This window comes from Idiotropiscis lumnitzeri, chromosome 1 (genome assembly GCF_059441095.1).
Source record: "Idiotropiscis lumnitzeri isolate Australia: NSW breed Sydney's pygmy pipehorse chromosome 1, RoL_Ilum_1.0, whole genome shotgun sequence".
Classification (NCBI taxonomy): Eukaryota; Metazoa; Chordata; class Actinopteri; order Syngnathiformes; family Syngnathidae; genus Idiotropiscis; species Idiotropiscis lumnitzeri.
The window spans coordinates 21,788,085-21,799,270 of record NC_142391.1 but is presented as its reverse complement, the minus strand read 5'-3'; the positions used below and the strand labels follow the sequence as shown (position 1 = coordinate 21,799,270).

The following is an 11,186-nucleotide window of genomic DNA, read 5'->3' as shown; positions in this document are numbered from 1 at the left end:
ACGGGACTAAATAAAATACTCCAAATATAACCTACTTGGTGCAGTGGCACCAGAGGGGCTCCGTACTAATCAACAGATGGCGCTAATGTATCATTACATTTTGCAATCGCGGTTCAACTCAAAAGATGAGCCATATGCCCCGCCCTCGTGTAACACAGCGCATGCGCGCACGCACACGCACACGTATCCTCCATACAGCAGCAACAGACCAGACTAGATGAAAGTAGAAGAAAAATGAACGAATAATGATCCCTTTTCCCAGAGAGTGATTGAAGTTGTAATTCCCTCGTGGGCCAGTAACAAGTCACACAACATTTTCGGTGGGTTTCCGCTTGTCCTATTATCATTCCGTTTGCAGTGTTTACGCCTGTGTGTGATAGCTTAATGCTAACGCAACTGTCGACATAGATTAAGTGTCAATATTTACTTATTTGATGGATATTGACAATAGATCCATCTATATTATGTTCTATGTCATTTATACCATTGCTTTTTCTTGCATTTGAAGTCGTGGTTTGGAAAGTAGATTTTGTGTGTCGGAGTGCGGATTGTGTGTGGCGTGTGTGCGTGCGTGTGTGGGCGTGTGTTTGGGGACGTTACAATGAATCCTGTGGTGTTGCGTGGAACAACTCCGTCTGAGGAGTTGTGGAGATGGCTTGGAGTGTTTTCAAACAATGGAGTTTGAGTAGTTCGTAAATGTATGTGGTGCTGATGATTTACCTGTTAAGATCTCCTTTATTTGTGTATTTTACGAGTGCATAAAAAATACAATGTGTTATTTTATTTGGGTACAGGTAATAGAAAGTAGTCCCGAGTCAATCAATAGTGTGGAAGCTGTTGGCAGTCAGCATCGTTCACCTTGGCATACAGATTAACTCTTCTGTTTCCACAGGGTTGCATAATGCATCGTGAGAAAGGCGGCAGTGTGAGGTGGATGAAAACTATTAGCATTTATTAAGTAGAGGAAGTCTGAAAGCCATTTTCACTTTTTGGAACATTTTTCTTTCTTGAATAATTTGACGAACAGTGAAAGTGTCTGTCACATCCTGTTCGTTTCTATCCAGTTATCTATTTGATGAAATCATTGTATGGTGTCTTTTATTAACCATTTGCTATACTTCCCCCAAAAAGTACTTTCCAAGTTTGTCACCAAAAGTTCATTTGTGTCCTTTCTTGAGGTAAAAGACAAAAGACATACCATCGAAGTTGTCACAGCTCCCACCAGGCGAGTTCTCAGCACGACATGGAAGAAACATTGAGGAGCAACGCTGAATGTAAAGGTGACAGCAAACAGTCAAAATGCTCAGAGTAGGAGACAACTCTTGGCAAACAAGGAAACTTCACAAACACATAAAAATATGTTACCTGCTCAGTTTGTGGTGAAAGTTTTGCTATTAATAATAATGTACAAATGACACGGGAGGAAACCCCTTTTGTTGCTAAATTTCTTTTGGAATCTATGCTCAAGAATTACATATAGCGTTGGGACAGTAAAAGTTTTAAAGGAGTGTCTTACCTCATAATCCATCCCTCTGAAGCACACCAGCTATCATTTTTATTTCATTATATTCTTCTGAAGAGAGTAAGTAGCTGTGCAATTCATATCATTGTCATGTTCATCCTACAGTGGGCATCTGATGTCTATTCAACATCAATGTGACATCAAAATCATTCAATTGATGTTGAATGGACACCAGATGGATGCCCACTGTAGCTGATTAATCTTCTTCACTCATTTTTGGCATTTTCACTGGTCACGAGTTACTCGTGCTTATGTTGTGCTTATGCCTTCATTATTTGGAGCCGATATACATTTGCAGTCAAGTATTGGAGTTTAATAATACGAACTCCCAACACATTTGTTTAAATGCCTTGAAGCATATGTGTTCAGATTAGCAAAATGTCAAAACAAGCAAAAAATAATAATTTCTTACAAATAACAGATAATATATATTTATATTTTTAGTTCAAACAAAAACTGCAGGAAGTATTACTCAAAATTAAAGATGTTAATTTATCACACACAGAGTAAAAACACAACGGTAGCAGTGAGCAATGAAATTACTATAATGGCGATCTCCCGATCAGAACCAAAACAACCCATTTTGAAATTGATATTTTATCGGCCATCAGGTTTAAAAAAAAAAAAAAAAGGAAGAAGGGCTACTGGAGAGCGATGCACAAAATCCCAATTATTGGCGGCAATAATTGTCTGGCCGATAACCTGTCTCCCTATTTCAAATGAGAAATACGTTACATACTGTTACTGCAAAAAGTAAAAGAAATGTTGCAGTTTCATTTTGATTTTTGCACTGGCATGTTCAAAATGTATTTTATATGTGCTATTAATAATAAAAGCAAAAGCAGCCAGCTGCAAAAAAAATAATAAAAAAACGACTGTTCAGGTTAGAAATAAACTTTTTTTTTTTACAGTGTAAAATATGTGCTTTGGCTCAATAACGGTTTGGAAACACTGATCCAAATTGTGTTTGTCTTGTTTGTGTCTCGTAGATGTCCTGATTGATCGTCGGGCGGAATTTCCCGCTCAGTGGGGAAGCTCCAGTCTCCAGGATCGGGAGTGCATCCATGTTAAAGAGGAAGTCGAGGAGGCTGCTGTCAGCAAGTTGCCTCTGTCTGACGTCTCGGTGAAAAGCCACAATGACCAAAATCCCGAGCAGCCACAACTTCATCATTGCAATCCAAGTGGAGGAGCACCATCAGATGACCATTTAGCTCCACTCTCAGACAGTGACAACATAGATGAACCTTCGAGGAGCAATACAGACGGCGAAGGTGACGACAAACTGTCAAAATGCTCTGAAAAGGAGAAAACTCTTGGCAACAAGAAAACTTCACAAAGGCGTGAAAAACGTGTTACCTGCTCAGTTTGTGGTAAAAGTTACACCAAAAAATCTACATTGAATCGACACATGAGAACACATACAGGAGAAAAACCCTTTAGTTGCTCCGTTTGTGGTACAACATTCTCTCGAAAACAAAGTATGGTAACACACATGAGAACACACACAGGAGAAACACCTTTTTGTTGCTCAGTTTGTGGTAAAAGTTGTGTTACTAAACAAACTTTGGAGACGCACATGAGAATACACACTGGGGAAAAACCCTATAGTTGCTCATTTTGCGGTAAAGAGTTTTCTCGAAGCGGACCAATGCTAAGACACACGAGAATACACACAGGAGAAAAACCTTTCAATTGCTCAGTTTGTGGTAAATCCTTCTCCCAAAAGGGAAGCATGCAGTCACACATGAGAACGCACACGGGAGAAAAACCATTTATTTGCTCAACTTGTGGTAAAACTTTCTCTCAAAAGGAGAATATGATGACACATATGAGAACGCACACAGGGGAAAAACCTTTTAGTTGCTCAGTCTGCGGTAAAGCATTCACTCAAAAAGGAAGTATGGAATCACACATGAGAGGGCACACGGGGGTCAAACCCTTCAGTTGCTCAACTTGTGGTAAAATCTTCTCTAAAAAGCCACATCTGGTATCACACATGAGAACGCACACGGGAGAAAAACCCTTTAGTTGCTTAGTGTGTGGCGAAAGCTATGCTCATAGTGCCAGTTTGACTCAACACATGCGGAAACACAACACTGAGAAAGAATAAATGTTTTGTTGGTTATCCCTTATATTGACTGAATAAAACAAAATTGGATACAATTAGGGTCATTTTCTTCTCAGAATGCAAACATTTGTTGTAATGGGTACAGAAGTACTATAAAAATTTAACATTTTTCCAAAAGTCATTTGTTAATGTATGTTTTATCCTTTGCTGTAAAGGCATTATGGACTCTGAGGTCTTTGCGCCTCATCTTTCTTCCACGAGTCTGTTTATGTTGTCAATACCATCGCAAGATGGAGGTCATGTGATGTCACGGACGATGTTCCCATAATCATATGCAATATTGCAAGAAATTAAAATGCAATAGATATAAATTATTTAAACGTGATAAAAAAACTGACATGGAAATACTAAAGCCTTGAGGGGGGGGTGACTATCCGATACTGTCCCTTTAAGAAGATTCCGGGAGTTTCCGTATGGACCGCCCTGCTAAGACTCTGCGCATGCGCACAATAAAGTGCATGCAAAAAAAATATGTGCATGAAAATGGAACGAATTTATTTACTCGAGCGTGAATCGACACCTCAAAGTAATGACTTGGTAATTTGTTAATAACAGCATCCGTATCTAATCAAACAACGACAGCTTTGGTGCGTACACCTTCCCTATTCTGAATTCGTAATGGTTTACGCGTGTGGTAGCTAAATGCTAATGTTGTATCTGTGTGGAGACGACAAAGAATAAGTACAAAAAACGTTACAGATTTTATTTATATTGACAAGTTGATTTATTGCTCTTTTGACCTGCTTCATCGTACCCGTATGAAGTTCTGACTTGAGGAGGAGAACGTGTGTGCGTATGCGAGGAGCCTCCACAAAGTGGGGAAACTGAATGGTGACAGGAGAGGGCGCCATATTGTCACCCAGTTTGACAACCTTTCCATATGTAAACAGAAACCTCACAGTGAATATAGTTTGTTTATCTGAGATTGTTTTCACAAAAGAATAGGCCACTGTTATTAAAACGACAAACTTTTTTTTAAAACCAGGGACGTCAGAATGGGGTGTTATGTTTCACACGAAGTAATTTATTTATCTGTTTTAGGTAATGGTTTTATAGTTTGTTTAATCAATATTAACTCCCACAGACGTCTTTTTTAGTGTTTTTTTTTAAGGAAAGAATGTATTCACACGCCTCATCTGGGATTGAGTGTAACCACCGACAGCTGCGTACCATTTTGACAAAAGTCACTCAAAATCCACTTTGAAAAATGCCAAATACTGACCGATTCCAATGCAACCCTGGTTGACAATGTGGTGACCATGAACGACGTGTATTTAACCAATAACAGAGCAGTCCAGCGAGTTCAGTTTTGTTAGAAATGAATAAATTCATTTTGGGAATTTTAGTGATGATATTATTCATTGCAAATAATAATCTTGTCTTTACTTTCCATTACCTTGTAGCTATGGGAAAATACTGATTGTATAGCAGTTACAGAAAGAAAATTGACTTGCAGACATTTCTTTGTTGCGAGGAAGAACATATCCCTCAATCAGGAGGCTCCTAAGCCATCACATCAAAGAGGAACGGGATGAGGTTGATGCCAGCAAGTTGCCACTGACTGGTGTCTCTGTGGAGAGCAACAAAGACAAAGCAGCCAATTGGTCACAGCTTCTTTATTGCCGTCGGTGACGACATGGAAAAACCTCTGAGGAGTGATGCAAATTGTGATGGTAATAAATGTTGCCTTTATTTACTTCATTGTCATTCTTGATTTTATGTTTATTATAGCAAAGGAGGCTAGTGGCTAACAAACTGCGCTTATGCTGGCAACCATTATGTCTGAAAGTTATTTTGGTTTGCAAAATGTCACTTTGATCAGCTGGTTTTCAAACCACATCATTCCACATCTCATGCTTTGCCTCAATGAAGGTTGGGACGGTGATCTAAACCGTGATGGTGTTGCTTGTGTCCTGTAGACATCCAGCATCTGATTGGTTGTCAGGATGAACTTCCCCCTCATCCACCACTTATTAAAGAGGAAGAGAAGGAGCCACTGCCCCCCAACGTTAAAGAAGAGGATGAATTAAGATCCAACATTAAGGAGGAAGAGCAGGAATCTGACGTCAGCAACTTGCCACTGATTGTTGTTTCTGTGAAAAAAGAAGATGATGAAGGCAAACCGCTCGAGGGGTCTCAGCTTCATCCTCACAGCCCAAGTGGAGCTCCGCCACCAGACAACATCTCCGACATTGACGAGACAGAAGACCCTTTGGGAAGGGACGCAGACTGTGAAGGTGACGGCAAACAGTCGAAAAGCTCTAAAAAGGAGACAACTCATGGAAACAAGGAAACTTCACAAAGGTGTAAAAAACGTGTTACCTGCTCTGTTTGTGGAAAAAGTTTTGCTACAAAACAAACTTTAATAACACACACGAGAACACACACAGGAGAAAAACCCTTTAGTTGCTCATTTTGTAGCAAGGAATTTTCTCAAAAAGGACCAATGCTAAGACACTTAAGAGTACACACAGGCGAAAAACCTTTTAGTTGCTCGGTTTGCGGTAAAACATTCTCACAAAAGGGAAGTATAGAATTACACATGAGAACACACACGGGAGAGAAACCCTTCCGGTGCTCAACTTGTGGCAAAGCATTCTCTCAGAAAGAGAATATGGTTACGCATATGAGAAAACACACAGGAGAAAAACCCTTCCGCTGCTCAGATTGTGGAAAAACGTTCTCTCGGAAGGAACATGTGCTAACACACATGAGAACACACACGGGAGGAATACCTTTTACTTGCTCGGTATGTGGAGAAAGTTATGGTCATCGGGCCAGTTTAACTGAACACATGCGGAAACATAACACAGAAAGCGAATAAATGTTTTCTTGCCCAGTTGTTCTCAGGGCTTGGACTGATAAAGATAAAATTATGAGTGGACAATCTTTAATCCATGTGATTCAAGACTGAAGGTGAAAGAATTGAATATGAATGTGTTCACTTTGTTCTCCCCGTCCGTGTTCATGTTACAGGATATAATAATTCAATTTTGGACGAATATGGATACGTCACCACTATCCCTGCATGTCTTGGTGGCACTTCACCGTCCATGTCAGGATCTTTGAAAGGATTGCTGTGAATTTATTTATTTATTTATAATGGAACCAATTGGCTTTGTTTTGAAAAAAATGTTTGGTTTCAGCAACTTCATTTTTGAACCAAAAATACATTTATTATTATTCTTATACTGTCGGCAAAATATCGCATTCTTAAATGTCGACGCATTCATCAGAAATCAAATTTTTAGGTGACAAAATGACGCCCAGCAATAGAGTGATTCGAAATTACACCAAGCTTTTTAATAATGTGTTTTAATATATTATATTTCTTTGTCTCAATGTTTGTCACGCCCTGGCTGTGTTTTTACGTTCTAATAAAATATTTTTGGGATGATATGCGAGCCCAGCGTGGGGGCTGCTGTGTTGTGGATGTGGTACTCTTATTCAGGTCATAACATCTCCTCTTTGCTGATGGAGGCTCTTCTTGATATTTTTTCCCCAAAACAACCCAATTTTGTCACTGTTAAAAACGTGATTTGGAAGGAAGCCTTCACTCTTTGCAAACCTGGTCAATTCACAGACAGAAAGAATGATTTGCAGCATTACTATTTGTACGTCATTTTGGTACCCGACAATGTTTTGAATTTCACTTCACTTGAGGAAACACGCCAACCAGTCTTCACATCCAACACCGCTTGTACTGTGTATTCACCAACTATTACTTTTTAATTGACTCACATCACCAATATTTTTTTTCACCTGTTCTAAAATTTGAAATATTCAGGTTTTTTTTTTAACAATAAACTGAAGATTCCGCATCGTCTGAAAATTTTCATCAGTCTAAATCTCTCCTGCTGTATCATGGGTCATCTATTTTTTTTCCATAAAGGGTAGTTAAGGATTTTTTTTTATAAAAAAAACAGTATAGGACAAATATTCAATATATACAGAATATTTTTATTTTTTTACAACGCCCTAAATGCCCCGGGATTTATTTTTTTTATCCTCAGGACCAGTTGAAAATAAAATAACTCAACTCAATTACATTTAATTAAATATTTATCCATTTTCACTAGCTTGAAGTTCTGCATGGATGCAGGAATGTGAGAGTTACATTAAGTGAGTTGTGTGAAAATCATATCAGAGCGTTTTGTTGGCCCAAGTTATTTACTATGTTTGTTGCTTTTGGGGTTCATTTTAAATGCATCGATTTTCGTATTGCTGTATGTACGTACAAACAGTTGTTGGAAAATTGTAGTTCACTTTATTACACAACACCAACAGTAATAACTTTTTTTTCTCTACTTGACAAATGCTGCATATTTTTAAAAAATATTAAAATTAATAAAACCTGCAGACAGGGGTCACCAAAATCGACAGCATTAGAAGTGTAGCTGTTACAAGTCAGGTGACATGCGTAATGGGGACGACCACTATTACAACTACTAAAGCATTGTAGAAATGCAAAGACATTCACAACTAAAGTGCTACCAAAATCTTGTGACAAGGTCCAATTTGTGAACATATCATATGAACGTCTTCAAGTATGGTCAGCTTACGACAAATTGCTCGTTTTGGTTCTGAAGGTTGACATTTGCCTGATTGGCTTTAAGGGAAAGCCTCCATTACTTAAACATTGTAGAATTGCTTGTGTTTAGTTAACATAAAAAATATATTTTTTTTCCATGAGAATACCCTTGCCCAAAGTGCAACGCAAGCGGACCAGTAATGACACAGTACACTGTAAACTAAAATAATGAATCAGCTCTACAGTAGCATGAAGATGAGAACAATAGTTGACATCGTGCTGCAATGCTGGAGCCTATCCCAGCTATTTTCGGGTAGTAGGCGGGGGACACCCTGAACTGGTTGCCAGTCAATTGCAGAGCACACATAGACGAACAACCAGTCGCGCTCACACTAATACCTAGGGCCAATTTACAGTGTCCAATCAACCTGCCATGCATTTTTTTGGAATGTGGGGGTTAACCAGAGTGCCCCGATAAAACCCACGCAGGCACGGGGAGAACATGCAAACGCCACACAGGAAGGCCGGAGCACCTCTGAGATGTGAGGTGGATGTGCTAACCAGTCATGCACCGTGCCACCCTTGCGAAGTCAAGTCAAGTCAAATTTATTTGTATCGTTATTAATCACAGAAAAGTCTCAAAGTGCTTCACATGCTCACAGTTGACAAATATTCAAGACATCCCCGGGGGTAGAGTCTCCTGATTGTGCACCTGCATGTGTGCAGTCAAAGCGGCCTTCTGAGTAAAGCCCGCACCACAAACTGAGCAGCTATATGTTTTTTCTCCTGTGTGTGTTCTCATGTGCGCGACCGCCTCATAGTTCGAAGTGTACTTTTTCTCGCAAAACAAGCAACCAAAGGGTCTTTCTCCTCTATGCCTTCTCATGTGTGACACCTGACTATGCTTTTGAGAGAATGGTTTTCCGCAAGTTGAGCAACTATAGGGTGTTTCTCCTGTGTGCGTTCTCATGTGTTGTACCAGAGTATCCCTCACATTAAATCTTTTACCACATGTTGAGCAGCTAAAGGGTTTTTCTCCCGTGTGTGTTCTTGTGTGTTTTACCAGGCCTCCTTTTGAAGTAAATTTTTTACAACACATTGAGCAACTAAAGGGTTTTACTACCATGTGTGTTTTCATGTGTCTCGACAAAGCTTCTTCTAGAACGAACAGTTTGTCACATAGTGAGCAAACAAAAGTGTTTTTTCGGATGCTCGTTTTCACGTGTGTTTGAGAAAGCGTCTTGTGAAGAGTCGTTTCCTTTTCAGAGTATTTGCCGTCACCTCTGCAGTCAGCATCCACCGGCAGATGTTTTTCGCCGTCATCAGTGTCTGACAGCGGAGCTAAGGGGTTATCTAATGCAGCTCTCTCACAGTGGTCTCCACTTGGACTGTGATGACGAGACTGCGGACACTCAGGTGCTTTGTCTTTGTCATCTTCGCTTTTTACAGAGATGCCATTCAGGGACAACTTGCTGACATCCACCTCCTCCTCTTCCTCCTTAACGTGGAGAAGCTGTGGAATTGCTTGTTCAGAATTCAAGCTCCCCCCTTGCGACTGAGTTGGAGGTTCATCCTGACCACCGATCAGCTGCTCGACGTCTGTGGAATACAAGTCCATTGGATGTGCTGCCGTATAGTCAAAAATATTTTCCAAAAACACACAAAATTGCGTGTGCTGTGTTCCACCTTCTACTTGTCACCTCAAACAGGTGTTCATGTTTCAATAACAAATCTGAAATCTCAAATGGGCAATTATAAGCAAATTCAAATTTAGAGGATAGAAACCATTTTACCAAATCCATATAATGTTGTGTATGTATTTTCCTATTTCTATTGCCTATTCTTATTTAATCAACTACAAATGCCTCCTAGCTGTGATATTATCTGTTCCTTACAATGTGTTTGTTCATACTTGGCATGGCTGCCAGGATGGCCGAGTGGTCTAAGGCGCCGCGTTCAGGACCCAGTCTCCCCAGGAGGCCTGGGTTCGAAACTCGAATTTCCCCATTGTGGGACTAATAAAGGGAATATTATTATTATTACTTAACTCTTAATTACAAAAAATAATTAACATGCATGACATGGATTATAAAATTAATGCACAGCAATAATAGTCATTATTTTTGCCTTCTTTCCAGTATTTCAACTACAAATCACTTTAGGATTGCACATGATATTCCTTTACTAAAAGGGGATCTTGAGATTAGTTTTTGTAGAAAATCTCAATTTAATGCTCATTGTACTATTCAAAATATGAGTTTTGTAATGCTGAGATGAGATTTCGCGTGGTGACTGGAATTCAATATTTTCTTAATTGAAAAATATATATAAGAAAATATTGACATTGGGCATATGTCTGCGTTTAAAAAGCTTCCCATTGATATCAGCCTTTTGAAAAACGGATGAAGACTAAGAAAGTTATGGAAGTTTGAATCTCTGATTCATCAAATTAGATCACAAACGACCACCCAGTGTCTTTGTATTAAAATGGTGAAAATTATGCATTTTGATTGCTTCTGAACAATCGTAACTTTCTTAATATTTCTCACAGGAATCACCTAACTTAGGACTTGGCCGGAATTGTTGATTTCGTGCAAACCAATTTATTTTTTTAATTTTCGGGTACCTATTTTAACAAATAAAACGTTGTAAATGTTCACCAACTGACCTTGGAGGCGTATCACAAATTGAGAGCTGTAAACATCTTCAAGTTGTCGTCGTTGTCGTTCCGACTCTTCTCTGGCTCGACAAAGTTGCTCCTCGTACGACGCGATCGTTTTTTCGAACATTCCGAAGATTTCGTCGGCGGCCGCAATGAGTCGCTCCCTTACCAACTCTCTCAACATTTTGATGTTGTGGGCAGTTGAAACAGTTTAAGCACCTCGCACTTCGTCCCTCGTTGGAGTCGCAGCTTTGATAGCTTTGCTAACTCGCACCTTGGTCATCCTCCGGAAGGATTTTAGTTTGTTATGGACCACATGTAAACTGGATGCTAGGAAACATTG

At 39.5% G+C, this 11,186-nt stretch overlaps 3 protein-coding genes across 4 annotated transcripts; 2 read left to right on the top strand and 1 right to left on the bottom strand.

The window, feature by feature from the left end:
* The first annotated feature begins 169 nt into the window (after nucleotides 1-169).
* On the top strand, nucleotides 170-3,685 carry LOC148343698 (uncharacterized). 2 transcript variants are annotated; one of them, XM_088289033.1, is made up of 3 exons: nucleotides 170-320; nucleotides 1,186-1,280; nucleotides 2,512-3,685. In XM_088289033.1, exons 2-3 carry the CDS (start codon nucleotides 1,244-1,246, stop codon nucleotides 3,630-3,632), a joined length of 1,158 nt encoding a protein of 385 aa, XP_088145159.1. In that variant the 5' UTR covers nucleotides 170-320; nucleotides 1,186-1,243; the 3' UTR covers nucleotides 3,633-3,685. The 2 variants fall into 2 exon arrangements, with proteins under 2 accessions (XP_088145159.1, XP_088145152.1); XM_088289026.1 differs by having other exon boundaries at nucleotides 1,179-1,280.
* Nucleotides 3,686-4,098: 413 nt separating this feature from the next.
* On the top strand, nucleotides 4,099-7,047 carry LOC148343697 (uncharacterized). The gene is made up of 2 exons (XM_088289267.1): nucleotides 4,099-5,323; nucleotides 5,570-7,047. The coding sequence occupies exons 1-2, from the start codon at nucleotides 5,287-5,289 to the stop codon at nucleotides 6,472-6,474; spliced, it is 942 nt and encodes a 313-aa protein (XP_088145393.1). The 5' UTR covers nucleotides 4,099-5,286; the 3' UTR covers nucleotides 6,475-7,047.
* Nucleotides 6,384-11,177, bottom strand: LOC148343696 (uncharacterized). The gene is made up of 2 exons (XM_088289111.1): nucleotides 10,850-11,177; nucleotides 6,384-9,780 (listed from the first exon to the last, which is right to left on the bottom strand). The coding sequence occupies exons 1-2, from the start codon at nucleotides 11,025-11,027 to the stop codon at nucleotides 8,855-8,857; spliced, it is 1,104 nt and encodes a 367-aa protein (XP_088145237.1). The 5' UTR covers nucleotides 11,028-11,177; the 3' UTR covers nucleotides 6,384-8,854.
* Nucleotides 11,178-11,186: the final 9 nt, after the last annotated feature.

Bases quoted from the DNA above. Each gene is read 5' to 3' on its own strand.
- LOC148343696 (XM_088289111.1), bottom strand. From the start codon at position 11,027: ATGTTGAGAGAGTTGGTAAGGGAGCGACTCATTGCGGCCGCCGACGAA. The intron at 9,781-10,849 runs GTCAGTTGGTGA...TGTATTCCACAG, and splicing joins ATTTGTGATACGCCTCCAAG to ACGTCGAGCAGCTGATCGGT.
- LOC148343698 (XM_088289033.1), top strand. From the start codon at position 1,244: ATGGAAGAAACATTGAGGAGCAACGCTGAATGTAAAG. The intron at 1,281-2,511 runs GTGACAGCAAAC...TGTGTCTCGTAG, and splicing joins GAGCAACGCTGAATGTAAAG to ATGTCCTGATTGATCGTCGG.
- LOC148343697 (XM_088289267.1), top strand. From the start codon at position 5,287: ATGGAAAAACCTCTGAGGAGTGATGCAAATTGTGATG. The intron at 5,324-5,569 runs GTAATAAATGTT...TGTGTCCTGTAG, and splicing joins GAGTGATGCAAATTGTGATG to ACATCCAGCATCTGATTGGT.